This window comes from Aulostomus chinensis, chromosome 12, assembly GCF_037954235.1.
Source record: "Aulostomus chinensis isolate RoL2024-O1b breed Wild chromosome 12, RoL_Achi_v1.0, whole genome shotgun sequence".
NCBI classification, from domain to species: Eukaryota; Metazoa; Chordata; class Actinopteri; order Syngnathiformes; family Aulostomidae; genus Aulostomus; species Aulostomus chinensis.
Window position 1 is genome coordinate 13555144 of NC_141331.1, and position 22108 is coordinate 13577251.

The 22108-nt window shown below is 43.7% G+C and overlaps 1 protein-coding gene across 2 annotated transcripts in view; it reads right to left on the bottom strand.

Moving 5' to 3' along the window:
* Window positions 1-22108, bottom strand: part of klf12b (Kruppel like factor 12b) — a 39832-nt gene that overhangs the window by 10724 nt on the left and 7000 nt on the right. For both annotated transcript variants that reach the window (XM_086220262.1, XM_086220263.1), the window contains exons 2-4: window positions 12862-12944; window positions 6227-6746; window positions 1653-1788 (exon numbers count right to left, since the gene is read on the bottom strand). In XM_086220262.1, coding sequence (XP_086076388.1) covers window positions 1653-1788; window positions 6227-6746; window positions 12862-12944 — 739 coding nt within the window. The remainder of the gene's footprint in view (window positions 1-1652; window positions 1789-6226; window positions 6747-12861; window positions 12945-22108) is intronic.

Sequence of the window (22108 nt, forward strand, 5' to 3'; positions counted from 1 at the left end):
AGCATTAACACTCACAGACATGTTCACATGCAGTCATACAAAACAGGAGCATGGTATCCACGCAGCACAGCGTGCACCTTGCACCCAGAGAGGTGAGTGTGTGGGCAGGCCCTGGCAGGTCATTGCTAAGCCCGGTTGGTGATTTATCTCCATAGTGAAAGCTTGGGCAGCAAAAGGTTGGGTCCTGCCAACCTCTGTTCTCCTCCGAGCACCTAATGCCACGTGGGGCACTCAGGGGCACGCCTGTCCCTTTCAATAACCTGCATGGAAACCTGAGTCCTCCAGCGAGTGTGTGTTTGTGCGTGTGTGTGTTCCCTTTTACACAGGAACTGCTGCTTGTGCCACTAAACAGAGAGGAACTAGTTTATATCACAATGTGAGGTGGTTAAGTTCACACAGTCAAACAATAGCAAGTCTTACCCACAATTCAAACTCTGTAAATTGAGCACACGCTGATCCTGCTCAAACTTGTTAGTGTTGCTGCATCATTAGCAGCCGACTCACAGGAATATTTCCCTTACAGTCAGAATAAAGAACACTCCTAACGGGTCGTAAGAGATACTTCAACCAAAAGGGTTTTTTTTGCCTTGCAAGTACAGGTGTCTTGAGCTCACAAAGACATTTCATTCCTCCAGACTTTATTGTCTCCAGAATGCAGAAAGAGCCAGCCACACTTGGCTTGAAGCTAATAGCTCATGATAGCTAACAACAGCTACAGCAACTCAGCAGCAGCAAAACTTCCCTTAAAGTCTGTTTACAAACTCTCAAGTCCATCATCCAGTATCATCAACATCTTCTATATACAACTGTATGCTCAATCTAGAAACACGTTGATTTAAGTTAAAAACAAACTGTAACGTATGGTTCTGTGCGACCGTGATCACGCACGGATGACTGTGACTGAACAACTGAATGAACCAGCTGATCTCGGTCAGTGGTTCCATGAACGGGCACTAGATCTAAGAGTAGAAAATACATTGCAGGAGGTTAAAAAAATACATCTTTGTGAGCTCTGGAAACATATTTTTGATTACTTAAAAGGTAAAATACATTTTTTGGGAGTGAAGGATAACTCTAACTTGCCAGGTTGTTCTCTGGGAAGTGAGATACAAGGCCACAGCTGAGCAAAGTGCTTCTCTGCATCTAATTTCCTGTTTCTGATCCGAATACTGTAAGCTGTCATCCACTGAAGACGGAAGTCTTCTCATGAAACACAGATGGACTGGCACCACAGGAGTTGCAATGTCTGTAGGCCGAACAGGGCACTGAGTATGTCTGAGCCATATAGTTGCACACCCACACAGATGCATCCATGTTTGGAGAAGCAGTTACAAAACCACCAAGTAGACTTGTACGTAAATAATGTTGGGGAAAACTTAGTAGACCTCTGTTCTCTGAAATGCCTCTCTTGAGTTTCTACAGTGTACGTCTGAATTTCTGCTATCAGTTATATCTACTTTCTTGTATTATCCCCTGTGAAATTTTAGTTTCAGACACACAACCTTGGATCAGCAGGCTGGGGCAGGACGAAGTCTTGCAAAGACCAAACAAAAAAAACAAAAAAAACCCATTTGGATTATTGAGGATTTTTCTTAGGTCACTGGAGGTGATACAACATTTCTTACAGGAAATATATATCTCACAATACTCACTCTTGTACGGCGCGGGCTATAGACAGTGCAGTGGAGCCGGTCTCATTAACACTGTCCAAGGTCACGTTTGGCAGGTCGTCGTCATCGCTGTCACTTTTGATCTGCCTCGGCGACAAGCCATTGGGGTCGCTGTGTGCTGTGAGGATGACACACACACACACAGACGCGCACACACACACACACACACACACACACACACACACACAGAGTGGTCAGACACATGATACTGAAACTGTTGCTGCAGACTTACATGTTTGTTTAAGTAATTTTAAGAGTCGATGTGACTTGTAATGAATTCTTGACTCTAAGACAAAATTTTATTCTATGTATTGTAACTCTGATTCTATGAGTAAAGGTGGAGTCAACCCAATAGCTCTACACGATACTGTGTCCAATAGATACACAGAAGACCATGTGAAATATAAACACACAAATAAGGCTGGCCTTTAAAACTCATATTGCACGTCGACTCCAAAACCTTGGTCTGTCACTGAAGTTTTTGAACCAGGATTGATATTCCTTGTTTTTCGCATCCATCAAAAAGCATTCTGTTTGACCACCCAGAGGCACCACAAAGCACTTTGAACAAAGCTACTTATATTAATATGCAGAGTATAGTGACAGATTGCAGAAAGGGAATGCAGGTGATTCAGGGAGGGTGTACTGAAGCCCTGTGCTCCAGGCAGCTAAACGATGAGTTCTTGCTAATGCCATTCATTCATTTAGACCCCCACCATAGCCTAGCAGACAGTGTTAGTCCCAAACAAGGTTATCAATCATTAATTCAGTTGCTACTTTGCCTTAAATTGCTGCTTGCATGTCGTCAAACCAGTTAAGACCAGTATTTGTAATAACAATAATAATTGGGGGTGCTTCACTCTTTCGGGAATTGAATGCAAGATATTGTTCAAGGGTGCAGCAAAGTTGCAGCTACAACCTGGAATGACCTCTCCTAGCTCTCTCTTAAACCGGGACCCAGGACAAAAGAGCAGCCAGTCGTCTCACGAGTCCCACTTCCTTCTGACCACAGATACATTCCGCCAAGATTCAGGACCAATAGATGAGAGCGCTCGTCCAAATTTTATTTGATACATTTCAGAAGACCATAGCCACAATGTTTCAATGAAAGCTAAAGCTGTTATCAACATGATAGTCAGCTAGCAGGTCAAGGAGAGCCAGGGACAGCTAACGTGCTCTCACTGGTTAGAAAGGGACGACACACCAACACACGAAACTGAAAAGAATAAAAAGTTATTGTGTTGTCTACACATTACAATCATCTAGACCTCTTTATTTCTAACCATTTCAAAATCAAAAAAGGACTTGTGTAGACCTTTGTGTGCGTGTGCGTGTGTGTGTGTATACTGAATATTAAACATGTGAGTCAAAAGTGTGCATGAGTAATAGCTCTCAGCTCTGGGTCCCTACATGTGCATGTGACATGAAGTGATTTCAGATTCATGTTAATGATTAATACTGACATTTAAATCCCCAACACCAGCATCTCCTTTCAAGCACACACTTACAATATAATCACTAATCTAGTTGGGTTTTTATTCATTGCGTTACATGGAAGTTAGTGTGACCAGCACACTTTGAGTGAGAGACAGCCCCAAGAGCACCGAGGGCTCCGTCTCCTCAGTTACATCTAGTACACAAGTTGTGACAACTACTCCCCTGATCAGCTGCTGCCATTCTGTCGTGTCTGACTCCATCAACACACACACACACACACACACACACACACACACACACACACAAAGTCACTCAAAGACTACTTTTCTACTATTTACCATCAATCTTAACCAATTAAGATACATCTAGATAAAGCGATGACTACATTATTCTTGATTCCAAAGAATTCTTCATCAGAAATACTTTGACACATTTTGACACATTTTCCCAGTAAGTTCTGTTCTCTAATGCATGCTGGCTGCTTTTCTAAGCCATCAGAACATCACCTCTCCTGCCCTCTCAGCTCAGGCTGTAGACATAATGGCCTATAATAAAGGTATGGAGTAAGACGCAGCATTGATGGTATTACTTTGTGTATGAGGAGGGTTGCTTTAAAAGGTTCCTAACTGTTGTCTCAGACTATATGCAGTGGTCACCAGCGTCCCTACTCTATAGAAAACCTGCAATTAACCAGTGTAATTAGTTAGAAATGCATCGTGTACTGGAGAGGGGTATTTTGAGAAAAGGGTAACAAAGGAGCAGAGCTAGAGAGGTGGGCAGAGCACCGGATTTCTTTCTTTCTTTTCTCTCCTGTTGTTTCCAGTCATGCCCTGTTTCCATGGCAACCTCCTGCCGGAGACAGGGAGACAGCAGTGAAAGGAAGGGTAACCGCCCTCTCTTAAAGAGGATGGCCAACCTGTGTGTGTGTGTGTGTGTGTGTGTGTGTGTGCGTGCGTGTGCTTGTGGGTGTGTGGATGTGGGTGTGAACAAGTGTTTTTTTATTATCATTATTGTATCTGTGCTGAAAGCTTCAATATGGCTGAGAGTTGCATCACTGCGCATGGTCGTCAGGTTTACATCGAGTCAAACAAGGTGACTCTTGACCCTCCGATGACACATTGGGGAGGGGGGCTAGCAGGTGACTCACCTGTTGGTGAGTGGCAACGACTGCTTAAATCAGTAGAGCTGGGAGCAAATGATCAACTCTCAAACACAAGTAGACATCTTCGATACGTCCCAGGTGAATTTCATCATTTAAACACAGCAAATGCAGTATCTCAATCTTCTGTTTACCCAGCGACTGCTGTTTCATGACTCAATCCACCACCACACCAAACATCAACATTCACCACTTGTTGTTTTTTTGTTTTCTTTTTGCATGCCTTCCATACTGGGCAGAGCTCAAACTGGACTGGTGTATGTGCTTGTGTTTGTTTAAGTGCCACCCATCTTCAATATCCATCCACACCCTCTTATGCAAGTCTTATTTTCCTGTCCTCTTTCTTTTTTTCCCTCTCTTTCTCTTCTCTCTCCCCTTTCCACTCCTTTAAAAACGTCTATCTCCGAGGACCACCCCGCCCAGTTGGCCAAGTGTCCTGGCCTAATTACTCACCTCTGTTTGTTTGCATGTATATTTGTGCGCAGGCGTGAGATGAAGTCTAAATGTGTGTCCATCCTGCAGGAAGTAAGTAGAAGCAACCTCTTTTATAACGAACAGTTGCCCTGTGTATGGCTCCCAGTTGGACAAGAACACCTACTGTAGGTCCACTCCCAGTGGTTGGCAGTAAAACCACACCCAGAGAGAAAACCAATAATACGCAGGAGGTAAAGGCCAGTTTGCTTCTTCACAGAGAGAACTGGACTACAGGCTATTTAAGAAAAAAACTGTCTTTCACTTAAAGATTAAAGAGACTTTCAACCTGTGAAGAGGAGGATGGTTGCCTGAGGGGCCGTGTCTGAAACATAACACACTTGCTCGGCTTTCACATTGTTGTGTCTGCATGTTCTTTGACTCAAGACAGGACAGGACATCTAGGAAGACAAATGTGCTTTGCACTATAAACAGCTTGTTACTGGGATTTCTCAAACCTCGTCACACACAGGTAGCACAGCCAGTGCTGCCTGATTCCACCATGTAGCTCATTCCTTATTTCTAAGCAAATGACTGAAAATAATCAGACTCCATTTATCGCTGAAAAGGCTCTCCGTTTACGTTTTTGAACGTCAGATAAATTTGAGTGGTTCAACTTTATATTTTATGAAGAACTCAAAATTCACAACACTTATTGCACGAAAATACACCACCTCTAATTTCTCTGTAACCTCTTAGGACAACCAACCTTAAGTTTCACATGAGTTTATGTTGTGCAATCTTATGCTATGTAAAAGTTAAAACTAATATGAGGCTTAAAGTTCACCCCACCTGGTCTTGAACCAGCATCCACCAGGTAGAAAACAAGCTTACTGACCACAACAGCAAGCGTGCCATTTACGATATACTGTGCAGGAGTGGTGTGGCTTGTCGTGAGGCAGCCCAGGAGGTGTGCCCAGTGTGTCAGCTGGATAAAGGCCCTTCAGGTTAGGTTGACCCCAGTGTGAGGGACCCCAGAGTTGGGTCCTGGGAGTGGAGAAATGCATTGGAGAATGCATCCCAAACAGTGTGAAGAAGAGAATCATAGCAACAAGCACATTTGGTACTGTGAGGAACCAAGTTCAAGACCCAGGAGGGGCGCCGGCCCTACAAGTTACTATACACACATCAAACAACACACACTTGACTGTTTCTTTAAAAATTGCACACCAAGTTGTGGACTTTTATTTGAATTTTGTTGTCAGACCCGATGTTGATTTATCATCCAAACTATCTGATAGTTCAATTAAGAGTCCTCAACACAGTGTATTAATATATCAATAACATGAAACTTGTTTCATAAATATCTCAAAACTTTCAAAAGTCAGACCTAAAGCATCTTTTATCAGCTTTGGTAGGTGAACTGTCGGTGTGTTAATGACTCCTTTAGGTATTCCCACTGTATCAAATATGATCCGTGTTTGTTTTCACCTGGAAATAAAAAGCCTGGCAGGAATCTCAGCCACATGAATATGGAGCAGGATCTCACCTTTGCCCTGGCTTTTGGCCTCATCCAGCAGAGGTAGCATGATGGTGTTGTTGAGGCTGGAGGGTGATCGAACAGCAGTGGTGTACATGAGGGGTAGTGACTGTACGACAACTGGGATTCGGTGAACGTGGCTGGCCAGCTTCCCTGCTCCCTGCAGGCTCAGCGGGCTGGACGGAGGCGGCGGCACAGAGTGCAGGATGTGCAAATAGGGCTGACCTCTCATCCCAGTTCCGGGGGCAACCAGGGGGCCTGGCGTGAGCACCGAGGAGGCTGAGGTGATGACCGATGGAGAGGAGGAGGATGACGATAAAGAGGATGGTGAGAAAGCAGATCTCAGAGGGGAGGATGATGTGGTGGATGAAGAGGAGGGGCGGGCTTTGTTGATTGACAGGTCGACGGGCTCCGTCTGTGTGTGGAAGTGCAGGTCGTGAGCGAGTAGGTCTTCTGGAGGTTCAGGTTTCACTCTGCTAAGGAAGAAGGGGACGCCGTCCATCGCAGAATAGGGGCGCACTTTAGGTGACTGTGGAAGGAAAAGAAGCATTGATGACTCATTTTTATAAATACACTTAACCTGCAACACACACACAAAATGGGAAGAGTGACACATTGGAAGAACTCTCTGTTTCCTCATCCAAGCATTTCACTGTTAAGTCCACTTGTTTAGTATGATGTCATACCCAGATGAAGAGCTGGAGTAAGGACTGTCTCTCATACTCGTCATCTACTTTCACTCTGTCTTCTCTCTTGGCGTCTATCTGTCCTTTCCTCCTGTTTTCCATCACTCCCCCAGAAATGCAGTTGTCTCGGCTCCCTCCCTCCTAAATCTCCTTTGTGACAGTGGAAAAACATCATATGGGCTCAATTTCCTGACTGTCTCTCTCTGTCTCTCAGCGATAGGCCTCCTAAGGCCAACGCTGGTGGCTCACCGCCGTATCCTTCAACGTATCTTTTGCTTAACACCAAACAGACTGTAACACACCCGCTCCTGCTGTCTGCACAAGTATCAGGAACACCCCTCCCCTTTTGTTTTTTTTTTACCTGGAAGAGATAATGTAGAACATACACAAGCAGAAGGGTAAAAAAAAGACACTCACCCTGCAAAGTTTTGATCATCTAATGTCATGGCGTCAATCATGTGATATAGCTGGATGTGGGGTGTGGGAGGGTGTGGGAGGGTGCTGGAGTGTGCGGTGTTGATCCTAACAAGGAGGCCTTTCAGAGGCTGAGTCATATTTAGGGCCATCAGGCAGAGAGAACATCCAGGATTTTTTGTTAATCGTACAGGAAAAGCTCATTAAAAACGAACGAAAAAAAAAAACTAAACAGCAAAACTCAAATCACCGCTGCAGCAGATTTTCAAAAATGTTTTGTACCATTTTCTTCCCCAGTTTTGTTTTTGACACTCACATTTCTTTCCCCTTATGTAATGCTGGCTCAGAGTGGATCTGTGGTGAATTACACTTTTCTTTTTCTCCTCCCTTCTTTTATGTAGTAGCCTACTATTTTTACTCCAGACTTGTATACTTGTTTTCAGCCTACAGGAAATGTTACGACCCCAGGATTCGAAAAAGAGAGAGAGAAAGAGAGAGAAAGGGAGAGAGAGAGAAGCTTTTCTCAGTGCAATTCCCTCCCAGTTGGAAAACAAATCCTCCACCATGAAAGATGCCCTCTGGTGACCCCTCAACCTCGGTGAGGTTCAGCGCAGGGTCGGTGGTGTCAGGTCAAGGTTTATTGCACATTAAAGTACCACCCACAAAGCATTTCAACTGCAGTTTAAGTTTATGTAACAAACAATTTCTTTCTTTTCATTTTGTCGGAATGTGCGTTGTCACAACATCAAAAAAAAAAATTACTGCGGAAACAAGACAACCCTCTCCATTGTCCTTTGGTGAGGAAATATTCATGCATCATTCATTTGAAATGATTCATTCAATCAGTTGGTTCAGAGATACTTTCCTCATGCAACTGACCATTTATAGCAAATTTAGTTATTTTTGGCTGAAAATACTGTAGATCTGCTGCTGGAGGGAGCTCTCAAAGAATCTGAGCATTAAGGAGGATTCAGCGCCGGCCCCAGAGAACTGATCAATCCCGGCTTATAAACACATACATTCACAATGATAAGATCTAGTTAAGTCAACATTACCAAAAGCTTCAACATGAAAGCAGTTCAGAGCAGGGGTTTGGGGGTGGGGGGGTTACTTGAGGCTGCAAATGATATAAGAATAGTAAGAGATGTCTGCTGCAGAGAGTATTTTTCAGCTGGTAGCAAAGCAATCCTTGAAAGTTGAAACAAGAATGAAGCAGCTGATGTAAGCTATAGTTTGTACTTCTTCCTCAACTAATGCAATAGTTGTTTTTCCCTTTAATCATCAAGTGAATTTTGAGCGAACTTTGGTCGGGTTGCAAAAAAAAATGGAAAGTGGACAGCCGCTTTGGAGCAAACAAACCAGACCATGTAACAGAGAACAGTAGAAGAAGAGATCATCTACCAAAATAAAGGAAAGAAGTCTGTAGGAGACACTTTCAGTGGGGTCTAAGCGTGACTGGTCTTTTGTGCCCCTTGCTTCCGTCCTGTGACTGCTGTCTGGAGACGCTGACAAAGTTTGAGGATATAATATACAACTGTATCTGAGCTTATTTGCAAAAGGTGTTACCAAAAAAAACAAACTTGTGCAGCACAATTAAATGAAACACAATGTGATGTAAGCCGGAGCAATTATAAAACTGCTGAGAAGAAAAACTTTTTTTTTTTTTACAGTACTTTTATTTTTCCAAACAAGATTTTTTTGTCGTTGCCATGTGTTTTATGAATAACGCATTTTGAAATTAGCATTGCGCTTATTCTTGTTTCTAACTTTGTATGTTCAAGCTGAAAAATAAACATTGTGATAATGATCAGTAATTTCCATGTGTTTTTCTAGAGAACCAAGCAAGTACTGTACACTCGTGGTATTTATTTTGCGTTATAGCACAATTGCAGTATTGTACACAATAATTGGAATACGACTTCACCAAGTTGCACAACACTTGCAAAAATCATCTCAGATAAGCATAACTACATTTTACAAAATTGAGGGAATTTTTCAAAGCCAACTTTTTCTAATGCAATACTTATAAATGTGTCTGAAAATATGATAATGGAATCATGACTAATGTGCATTAGTGCGCTGCAAAATACTGGTTACTGTGTGAGTTTTCTACAGCTGTGATGACATCATACCTCTGGTGGTTGGGGAGATTCTGTCATGTGATGCTGACACTGTGATTTCTGGAAAAAGAATGACTTGTGCTCACTGTTATGATTAAATAACATAAAGCAACACAAATTACCCTTTAAGTTCCCTTTTAATTAATCACATTCGAGAGTCCCCGTTCGTATATTTAACCGATAGATCACTCCCTCGGGCCATCTTCTTTCATCGTTCAACTTGGTTGCAGGCAGTATATCTGCCATCTTGTTTCTACAGTTGCTGCTCCAAGCCTTGAAAGAAATATTTCAAAAGCTACAATAGATCAGCCAATTGTCAATGTTTATGTTTGAAGTCTTTTGAATCTCTTGCATCAACTCCTGGTGTAGTCTTTCTTGACAGACTCTCATCCAGCTGCTTCTGCACATGATCTCTCTGGGTTTGCTTGGTCTGTATAGGATGTGAGTATCATAGAGTGCCTGAGGCTACACAGCCTGAAGGCTTTGAAGCCTTTAGATTCATTGCAGCTGATCTCAGTGCTTTAGAAATGTTATCTTTTTCATTAGGAGCTCTTAGAAGGGGTTGATAGCTACTTAATATCTGCACCGTTGCAAGTGAGAGAGGACAACAACACCAAAATAAATGGTTGACAATATGGACCAATCACAGGGCTGAATGCTGTCAAAAATATTACATTTCAAAGTCAAACTGAAAAGTTAATTTTCCTTTTCAAGTATGCACAGATGTCTTAAGCTCACAAAGAAGTTTTTTTTCTTTCACTTCTGCATCACTTCTTTATGACTCCAGAATGTAGAAAGAGCCAGCCATGAATATTTAGCTTGAAGCTAATGACGACTGACGGCTAAACACTACCAAGGCAACTAAACAATAGCAAAACCGTTCAAAAATGTCTGTATTCAAACTGCAAAGCAGACAAACTGGTGACTGTCCTCTGTATCCATCTCAGTGATCCACAAACACAACATAATGTATATTCAATGTATATTAGTCAGTTTGTTTTGAGCAAATCAGAGTTTTTGTTGATAACTGACCACACAGCTGGACAAAGAACACGTGAATCATACCAGACGACGCACTTCAGGCATCGTAAACGGACATTTTTGGCAACTTTTACAATAAATGAGATGAGAATGCAAGCACCACTTGGGAGAGCTGCTTACGTGCAGGGACCTCATGATACGATACATATCACGATTCATGGGTCAGGGAAAGATTCTATCACTATATACTGCAATGTAATACGAGATGGTACATATTGGAAAAAAAACACTGTTGTGAATTTTGCATTTGAGGCATTAATATTAGGGGCTTTCATATCGCTACAAATCATTATTCTGCACAGTAATACTCACCTGGTATCAGTACCAGGATGCTGATCAGCAACACGCCATAAAGCTGCTTTTATACATTTAGTTTGATCCTGGTCACACCACTTTTTATTGCTGTGACAAGTGAGTGTGGTATAATTTTCACCTTGTGAGTCTGGAGCAGCATGGAGGTTAAATGTGTTCCTGTAGTTGGAACGACCACAAAGGCAGTTTTGAGTGCTTTGGCAGGTGTCTGTGGACAGATTTTTTTCACCGCAATAGCATACAGACTGCTCCAGATGCAGCACTCATGAAATTTTACAGGTGCGTGGTTGAGATTAAAATGAAGGCCGTGTTTGAGTATGATCTGAACGAGGGCGCCACAAGTAAGGAGTATCTATTTACTTATTCAGTATCATGCAAAAGTGTAAAACAGAAACTAGTTTGTATTTTCATGCAACTTGCAGTATAAATGGAAAACCATTTCCTCCCCCGCTCTCATTTTGACTGATACAAATACTCAAACCTACACAACCTCACACAAATACAGCTACGCCTGACTCGCCTGACTGCCTGCCTCCATCCTCACGTCGTTGTCTTTATTAGGGGATACTGGTTAGCAGGGCAGATTTTCCAGCCCCTTGCGGGTGAATAGTCTAACAAGGCGGACCATTTCCAGCCAGCCATTGGCTCCCCGCCACCCAAATCAAGACCACATTTCTGCAGCAGTCTAAACTGTCTGTCTGTGTCTGTGCTCTAAAGGGAAGCTCAGTCAGTTAAGGGTAAGATTGGATCTCGGTTCACTTCAAAAGCTGTGTGGGCTGCAGTGCTCACATCCTGTCTGTGACTGACATCACTGTACGTATGGAGACTGACTTCAAGCCCCAGATATTAGGTGACAGAGGAGGAGGGTCTGATGAGAGAGTGACACCCATAAAAGTGACCACCTGCTGACTTTCTGTCAAGTCTTTCAAGAGGTAGAGAGACATATTCACTTCCTACCTACATAACCCAACACTTCTCCACAGACCTCAGATAACCTGAAGTGGAACTATTTCTCATTCATCACGTGCTGCGGTTCATCTCAACACGAACCGTTCAGCCCTTCTCCAGCAGCTCCCGCTGAAATATATCAGAGGAGGTGAAATTATTGATACGTTATGAATGGAAATCAATGATAACTGAACTCTAATTCATCACGGGTACAAAAATATAGTGGCCGGCACCCACTGCACTCACAGCTATGGCAGCCACACAAAGCCCTTGTAACCTAGCAACAGCTTCTCCATAACAAGACCACTTTATTTATAGGTATGTTAGACCAGAGAGCACTGATACTGTATGAGGGCCATGAAAACCCAGCATGAGGTAACTCTATTATACCTAAAATGGTCAAAACACACACACACACACACATACACACACGCATTGAAACTCTACACTGAATTGAAAAATGTTGAGTTAAACATTTTCAATCAAAGATAAGACACAATGATGCGAATGTTTGCAGGGTTTTAATGGTGGCATTTAACTTCTATTCTCTTAAATTTTGTGATAGAATCTACACAATAGCAGCCATGAAGAGTAGATGCACGCAAGAGATACAGCTAAGGAAGAGACTGAGCTGTTTGCAAAGGGCGAATGTGTGTTTGTCTGTGTGTGTGTGTGTGTGTGTGTGTGCAGGAGAGAGATTATTCATGTAAGGAAGAAGGGGCAAGGAAGGATGAATGGAAACTGGAAAAAAGCAGGAAAAGGAAGATAGATAAGATTTTCTCATGTGACACCCCCCACCCCCCACCCCCAGCCCCAACCCCTCCTCCCAACTGCAGTGACTACATCTGCCAATTACCCCCAGCCACAGTACAGACTCTGCTGGCCCTAGTCACCTCCCCACAACCCCCCCAAAGCATTCCTGCTCCAGCTGTGGCTCTCCTCCTGGTTCCTCTACTCACTACCATGCTCTCCGACCACTCCTCTTAGCCCCCACACTCGCTGTCTCACTCACTGGCTTAGGCCTGGGAGTGATTATCTGCCCATTGCCGGGAGGAGGAAAGAGGGGAAGGAAAGCAGGGAGGAAAAAAAAAAGGAATTGTCTGGAAAACAACTGCTCTCTTACCCCTTGTTCCGATTCCAGGGGCTCAGCTTTGACTCGGACTGCAGGCATTCCGTCAAGCATTAACATCCTGTTTCTTCGGTTGCCTGCAAAGGGACACAGAGGAGGTGTCAGATGGGTGTTTTAGCATGACTAAGCAGGTCCCACACTCACTTATTGGACACCTACAATTTTGCACTGGCACCCACTGAGAAATAATCACATTTTAAATGGACACAAATTTCAAAACCATCAGAGAGCTGACAGACATAAGATGCGCACCAGCTCAGTGAGCGCACAGCACGGCTCCCTCTTTACCATAATAGAGATTTCCAGCTGCCTGGTGTGGTGCTGCAGGGCTAATAACACTTCATAATACTGAATAAAATCCTCTTTAGATTACAAATACAAGCTTTTATATATAGTTATGGCAACCAGACAGATACTATTAATTCCATTGCAATGTTCCTTTACAATGTATGCCACATAACAAACACTTACAGGCACACACACACACACACACACACACACACACAACACACACACACACACACACACACACACACACACACACACACACACACACACACACACATCCTCCCTTCTGCTGCCTCTGTGCGAGGGGCAGTCATGCCCAGCTCCTCAGCTCCGTGCTGTGGCTTTAAGAGGGATACTCACATGGAGCCAATGACAACAATGCATGTTCCGTATCCCTCAGCTGGAGTCGACCTGAAGTAACACTCCCTCTTATTATTTTAGCAGCAGTCCATGGAAGAATGCAAGCAAGGCAAACATACTCTAAACATCTCTATTACTCTCCGCTGCTGGCACCAGCGGCATTGTAGCCATTATGACCACGCGTGTGGAGAACGAAACCTCAGCCGACCATGAATAACATACACTTTTCTCCTCCTGACCATTCCAACTACACTACACATTTTAGACCTTACACAACATCCGTGTGGCCTAGCCAAGTTTTTCTTTTACTCACCAGAAAATCCATTCAAGTTACTTTATCAAAAAAAAGAATTCTTTGAACCGATTTCATTACAGCACAACTATTTAATGCCACATACTGCTCCAACCACTTCTTATATTCTCAAGCACAAGGGCTAATCCTGGTGGTGTTTGTGTGTGATGGAGGTAGAGAGAGAGAGCGAGAGAGAGAGGGAGAGAGAGAGAGAGAGAGAGAGAGAGAGAGAAAGAGAGAGAGGGAGGATTTACTCCCTCAATCTGCAACCCCCCAGATCACGCCTCTCAGGTCTAAGTCCCTCAGGTACCCTGGCTGTGCTGCTATTGTATTGTTGTCCAGGATGTCCTTCGGCTTCAGGTCTTGGTAGGCCCAGATAGCGTTGCCATAGTAACAGTTAGGGCGGGTGGAGCTGCAGCCTCAGTCCAGCCTCAAGCCATGTGTTGAGGAGGAGAAGAAGAAGGAAAAGGACTGGGAGAGGAAGAAAGTAGCGGTTGTTTTCCTGATAATGACCATCATTCTGGCAGCCTTTCCTCCTGAGAGAAAAACAAAATCATAATTTCCAGAACAAATTTAAGATTAAATCTAGATTTTTTTTTACCCCCCAAGAGGTGTACATTTATAACATGGATTCAAATTAAAGTTAAAAAAGCCCTGTGATTTCTAGAAACAGCCTCTCCGTGTGTGTCTGTGGTCCAGTTAATCCAGTGGTTTGTGCGCACCCTCCTAATGAACTGGCCAGCAGCAAGCTATTCATAGGAAATCAATGGCCAGTGCATACCTCTGCTTGGGGCTGAAATGACCAACGAGCAAATGTCAGTGAGAGAGGCCTAACAAAGACTAATGAGCTAATGGAGGGGCGCTGTGCACCGAGGAGGTCATGTCGAAATACTTTGACTGAAGCCAGCTGTCACCTGCTTTTGCTCCCGTGAGAGGATGGCGTTGAAAAAACAGCAATAACAACAACACAACAACAAAGAAAAAATAACAAGAGTGATTTAAGAATGAAGTGAAATAATTTCCATCATGTATATTTTAACACTAAATTCTGTGCGCGGGCAGCAGGAAACCAGCAGTCTCTTGTCCGTCAGCACAGTGTGGGAGATGGGAAGGGGGGGGGGGGGGTGGTCAGAGGGAAACAGGGTAGATTAAGATCACCTTTCCATTTGCTGCACTCTGAAATGAAATGGCCATCCCAGGTGTGTGGGGGAGTTTGGACAGAGAGAGGAGGGCACTGGAGTATTGAGACATTTTATTTCGCGCTCCCACCACCACCTAAATCCATTGTAAGGAAAAAGGTGAAGGGAGAAGGTGAAGGCCAGTTACAGCAGGTAAAAGGCTCCATATATCAAGTCAAATGTATTTCTATAGCAGATTTATAACAACATAACCAAAGTGCCCGAAGAGCACATTAAAAAAAAACAACTATTCACTCAAACCACTAATAAAAAAAAAATCAGTTCAAAAATAAGAATTAAAAAGAGGAAAAGACCCTTCATTATAGTGTAGGTGAGCTAATCTTTGAAAAAGACAATAGAAGGTGCTGATCTGATATGGTGGGGTAGTTCTGTTTCACAGATGAGAGCACGCAACAGAGAAAGCGTGTTCTCCTGCCTTACCCGAGGGGGGAGTAGAGGTAGTGGTGGGGGTTACAGGAGGATAAGGTCCGAGAGAGCAAGATAATCCATGAAGGGCTTTAAAAATGAGTAGTAAAACTTTAAAACGAACTCTGTCTGGCATGTTTTGGTTTGCTGATATGTTCAGTTATTGGTTTGCATCTTTTTTTGTGTATTAAAATTCACCATCAGCAACTAAGACCAAGCCAATGCAGAACCAACCCTGACCGAGTCTGGCTGGATCAATTAGGAGGTGACGAAGCTTAAAAACGCTTAAAACGCCGAACCCTGCCGACCCCCGAGACCAAGCGCTGACTGCAGGTGACATCATTTTATGACACATGTACACACGGATGCACACTCGCCATTTCAAAAGGACGAGGAGACACAAACAAGAGCGCACATCTCTGCCATGGTGACATAAGCAAACAAAAAAAAAAATGCAATTTTTCACTAAGTGTTAAAAGGATCTTCTCAAAGTTTGTAGGGTCCTTCATGGTCGACACTACAGCCCTCCACCATGCTTGGCGAAAATCACCCTCATAGTTTTGACATAATCCTGCACACGAGCGGACACATGGCACCAATCACATTACATCACTGCCAGAGGTAAAAATGATTACAAATTCTAAAAGCCACTAAAACTAGTCTGCACTTTTCCAGCAGTCTTGTCATTAGACTAAATTAATGTTTAATCAGATTTTTTTAAGCCATTATTCGTGACTATGATTGCTAGAGACAGTCAAAGGTGTGTGTGATGGTTGAGTGTGTACATCCCTGTGAGTCCATGTTCTGTCTTCTGTCAGCACATGCAGGTGTGAAGAGTCTGCTTATTACTGTCTCCGGGTGTTTGCTCGCACAGCCATGAGACGAGAAAGTTAAGCTTGAATCAACTCATGAAACCAGATTTAATATCTAGCCTGTTTGTACTTTCTCTCTCTCTCTCTCTGTCTCTGTCTCTGTCTCTCTCTCTCTCTCTCTCATGTACTTGCACACATGCGAATACCACACACCCTGAAACAGACTGGACAACACAGGCTCCATCAGTGCTTTGTTCCCATGTCGAGTGCCCAGGGCAACTGGGTGCATCTGTCACAGAGGCTGGACCTGCTGCCACTGGCCACCATGGAAATGGAAGAGAGTGAGCAAGAGGGGAGGTGGGGGGTGGGGTGGGGTGTGGGCAATGAATTAGATAGATTAGAGATACATGAGGAAGGATTACGGAAGGTGATAGCAAGAGAAGTGTGTGCTGGGTGGGTGAGGGGGTGGGGGTGCTGGCATGAGTAGCAGGAAGGCAACCAAGGGGAGTTGAAGAGGTGGAGGAGGAGGAGGAGGCGGGGGGGGGGTGTTTAGTGGGGAGGAGGAGGAGGGGCGTGCAGTCAGAGAAGCGAGAGAGGGTAGAGAGGGGATATGGACCAGAGCCAAGGCCCGGTCAAGCGCAAAGCACACGGTGCAAGAATGCCAACAGACCCCCTCCCACCCGGTCCACTACCAAAGAGACCAGGAAAAAAAATGATAGAAAGAGAGGGAAGCAACTAGGAAAACATTTTCAAACATAAACAAATGATACACGGCCACCGGGTCACAGAAAACTAGAAAGTACCTGCATCCCTGCCCCACGGAGGCTATGTGGAACTTACAGTACCATCGGAATCTGTCATACATTTGTCTTTCTGACCGCCAAAAATAGTCTTCCGGAATATGCGTTGCCAAAGAATTTGATGGAAATTCCTCTATGACATATCCAGAAATAATAATATCCTGCGGATGGCCCGGAACAGAACCCTTGGTCTTGATCCAGATACCTCCAAAAGTGAATCACCTGTTCCTTGCAGTCTTACCTATACCACCCAATTTCATCAGAAATAGAGCAGTTACTTTTTGCATTATCATTCTCACACACAAACTAGAAGGGCCCTTTAGACTGCATACCTCCACCAAAGCTAATGTAGAGGAAAATGCAGTATTTTGCTACATCAAATAGTTTTTAATCTCTAAAATGTAGTACGACAGGTTCGGTCAAAATGGGGCAGTAGTTTTTGCGTCAACCTGCCAACAGACAATCAAACAAACGCAGGGGAACATGAACCTCAGGTAATGGCAGAGCTGTAGGTCTTGTGACACTGGGATTTCCTGTGTCCTGCTGTGACTCACAACCCTCCTCTGTGCCCCTGCACCCCAACTGGTCTGATAACCAGCCTACAACTGTTCGCTTATTCCTCCTCTTCGTCACTTACTTCAGCAACCCTCAGAAGTGAACATCCTCATTACAGAGAGAGAGAGAGAGAGAGAGAGAGAGAGAGAGAGAGAGCGAGAGCGAGAGTGAGAGAGATTAGTAATTGGTCAAGTCAGTGATAGTTGAAAATAAAGGGTCTGTTTTCTTAAAAACAAAAAAAAACAAAAAAAACATTAAAAATATGAACTGCAGCCCCAGCTGATTTTTTTCTCAGCCACAGTCTGTTGTCTCTCCATGACCTCATGCTGTTGCCCTTATTCTGCTCCTGAGCACCCATTCGCTCCCTGCACGGTTAAAGAATAACTGCAACCAGGCAAATAATGGCACTTTGTCTGGTCGGAGGTTTGACACACATAAATCTTGAACCCACGGAGGTCTGCGCATCATCGTCAACATCATCATGTGTTTTGTCAGATTTGACTAAGCTGTCTCGCGAGGCATAGGGGACACAATTGTTTTTGCAGGCACCGCCATGATAATTAAAATCCTGCTTAAAAGCAATCACCAAATTGGCTTCCAAGCCACCCAAAATAGTAGGTAAACACTACTTATTAATGAGTGTGAGCAAGGTGAAGATGTGTTTTCCCTTCACTCCTGTACGCACTGACATGGACATTTTTTTCACATCGTTCCTGGCACTCAGTGAATGGTCTCAGAATTTCCATTTCATAAGCCATATTTTCCCTGGCAAGAGCAGCCAGCGAAGTCTTTTGGATGCTTCTGGGACATTTTTGAACAGGGCTCAAGAGAGAGGGGAAAAAAAACTGCTGCTGCTACCTCTCTGCTCATAGAAGCGTGGACTCTCACCACTGATAAGCACAGTGACATCAAACCACAGTTTGGGCGTTATTCTTTAAAAAAACAACAACAAAAACAGAGTTGTTTCCCTCTTAGGGTTAAAACCCCCTTAGAGATGCACTCAACTGATGCACTTTACCTCAAAAACACCCTGTGTCTTTCCTCATGGGAAAAAATCAGTTCCACAGAGGCAAAACACAGATCTGTTCAGGAACACAACTATTATTAGGTAGAATACACGTCTCACGTCTTGGATCTCTTCATCTCTCGGACATTCTACCCAGTGTCAAGAGCTTATCAGGTCCTATCAAGTGAACTGAATGTCATCCTCCGTCTGTCGGATTCTTTTCAAGCGTCACTTTCTGTTGAATTTGATGTGGAACAAACCTCTAGCACAGACACGTGAACTGTGATTCAGGAACTGACACGATGGAATTGTAATTATTCCCTTTCTTTGTGTCACAAGTTTATTTTATGCAATGCAGAGTGACACAAGGGGTTAAACAGGCCTGGTTTCATAGGGATTGATACAGTATCTGCACATGGAAATGGCCTCAGTAACACTGTGGTCTGCCAGTTTTTCTAATCCCTGCACAATGACCTCATTATGTAAGTTCCTGTACACATTACATTCCTGTATACATGCTAGTATGCTAAAACAAGAGAAAAGACCAAAGCGTCACACAAGTACACAGTACTGTGGGTTTGTGAGAGACTGTACCGAGGAGGAAGCCAGCTCTGTGTGTAGAGAATTGATACCCATGTAAATACACACAGACACACACACACACACACACACACATACACAAACACACACATACACACAGACTCCCACTCACACGGAAGTTCCCATATTCTGCTGGATTGCCCTTGGGTCCTTGCTATTTCTGCCAGGGGCAGGGGGATCCTGTGTCAGTAATCCTGTCGGGATGAGGGGGATGAGGTCACCGGATGCAGCTCCAGCCCGCTGCCTTTACTCTCAAATACAATTATCCACACAATTTTAGCCAATCAGAAAATCCGATTGAGCTATTTATGATAGGATATTTTGCCTCTAACCTCATTGCTAGTAGGGTTACTCCAGCTGTAGGGCAGCGCTTGATAAATGGTGAGTATTTCCAAAGCCCAGTAGTTTTTACAGTTTTGATTGCCAACCTGATACTTTACTGAGGATCTATAATTCTAGACATGACGTGATAACAGCACTACTTTCTTGCTTGCTACTTACGTTTTCTTCTGCCGTGCTTATTGAACAATTTGGCTTCCTTTTTTATTGCTGGCTAACATTAGACATAACCATTTTGAATGTACTTCCTTTTAAAATGTCTATTTTTTGTCAGTAGCTCAATAAATGCTTACAGTGCTGGCCTACCTATCTGGGTTGAGTACGGAATACGGTGCTAAGCATTTTTGACGTAGGAACATGATATTATTAAATGTTGTCTTTTCTTCCCTGTGAAGATAAACCAGTAGCTCATCGTGAACATGAATTATTCTTTGTCAATGTTTTCCAAAGCTGTAGGTATAAATAGTGAAACTGAATTTTTGTTGTTTTGAATCATTCAAAGAATCGATGTGACAGGGATTCACGGTGAAACATGTGACTTACAACCATAAATGGAAACGAAACTCTATAAAATATTGAAATGTCTAACCTCGATCTAATCTCTGCCGGTACATCCCTCCATGAAAGCGCGTCGCCATGAAACGCACTCCAGACAAAATTAGAACATACTGTATGTTTAATTGTAATTTTCTCTGTCTGATCAAAGACACACCCAAATGGAATGAGGCACAACTATAACTCCATGTGCACGCACACTTTAATGAGTCAACACAGGAGCTGCACTGACACTGTGTGTGTACGGTACAAGATCAAACAATTGTAAAATTTCTAATAAAAGCTTAACGAACATCAAGAGTGTATCAGCTACAAGATATGAAACTGAAGTCACCACCAAGCTCTGTTTAATGTCACAATGTTCAACAGATCTGCCACAAAATTTAAAGGTCTCTCCCACGGCCGTTGCTTCGCCCCTCCTCCAAGTTGCAGTGTGAACTTTAGACTTGCGCAATCCTGCTGACACGCAAACACCACCAAAAATATAACCTTGGCTGTTTCTAAAAGATCATCTTTGTCACATGACAAAGGGGAAAACATTTGGTGAATGGTGTTATTATTTTCCGGTGGCATCTTTGTGAAAGCTCCCCACCTCCGCCAGTACCACCTCCATCCCTTTTATGGGCTTTTGAGAACTGTGAGAAATGAAGAAGCTACTCATTCTGAGAGGCAAAACTCAAAGCAAGAAGACGAGTTGGTGTCTGTTTGGTTTCTCTGTGTCTCCGTCTGTGTGTCAGACTCTTATAAGGCTTACTTCCTGAGTCGCTGCTCTGTTCAACAATCTGGCAACCACACACACACACACACACACACACGTACAAACCTTATGACCTCTGCCTGCACCCATAATGAACCATACCTATCTTAGGTTTAGACACACATACACACAGAACCCCCCTCCCCCGATACATACGCACAAATGTCTCTCGATAGCTCAAGAAAAAGGACTATAGATGCTCATTCAACACAAAAAGCCACCCACAGACACCTACAGTATACACACACACACACACACACTCCTCCTGCTCTAAAGAGAGAGAGGTAAACAGAAAAGTCTGACATCCTCTTGCATCATGTGCCTCAAATGCAGCGGAGACGTAGCTAAACAAGCTGTGACCGTGGCAGCTCTAAAGTGAGGTGGCACTACTCAAGTCAGCCTCCACTTAGAAGTCAAAGCGATTTGTGACACTGTTTGAGACAGTTTATTTGCAATTGAAGATCATTTTTGATGTAATCACAAGAAAGAATACGTTAATTTTTCACTGTTGGAACGGCTTCAGGAGCAGGCAAAAACAAGAAGCTTGTGTTTCATCATAATCGGGTGACCTCTCTTAAACACACACACACAAACACACACACACATACACACACTCGCTCACCTCAGTAGATGCAGTAGGGTCAGCGGCTGTGTAGCTAAAATAGCCTCTGACACAAAAACCTCGCTTGCACCATAGAAGGGGGTGGGTGGGGGTGGGGTGGAGCTGAGTTGACCGGGATGCATGTGTGGAATCAACAGCACAGGAAGATTTGTCACAAAATATTCTTTGCATTTGTGCTGTCAGGTTGACGGCGTACAAGAAAAACAGAGAGAAAGAACTGAGTGGATCAATAAAGAGCCTCTTATTTACTCTCAGGGTGCAGGTTCCAGGTCGAGGTGACCACACTTTATAATCCTCACAAGCCCACTGCTGTAACTCACAGCCACAGTGTGAGAACAAACACATCAAAATTGGCCATTATCAAATGCAGAAAATGCTAAAAGCCTTGTCATGCAACATCAGTCACTGCTTCTCTCTCTTAGCCGTTTCAAATGTACTGGAGCTCAGGGTCAGAATGTAACCTCCTGCCTAAACAGGGAGGTGGTATTCACTGGACTAGCATCCTTCCTACCACCAGCCACCCACTTACTCTCTTCCTCCCTTCCTCTATAGGGATGTCAGTACACTCCTGCCCTAATGGGGGTTTCTTTGAGTAGGCTGCTGCCTTTTATCCCCCCCAAGGCTCTGGTGGTGCATATGTGTGCATGTGTG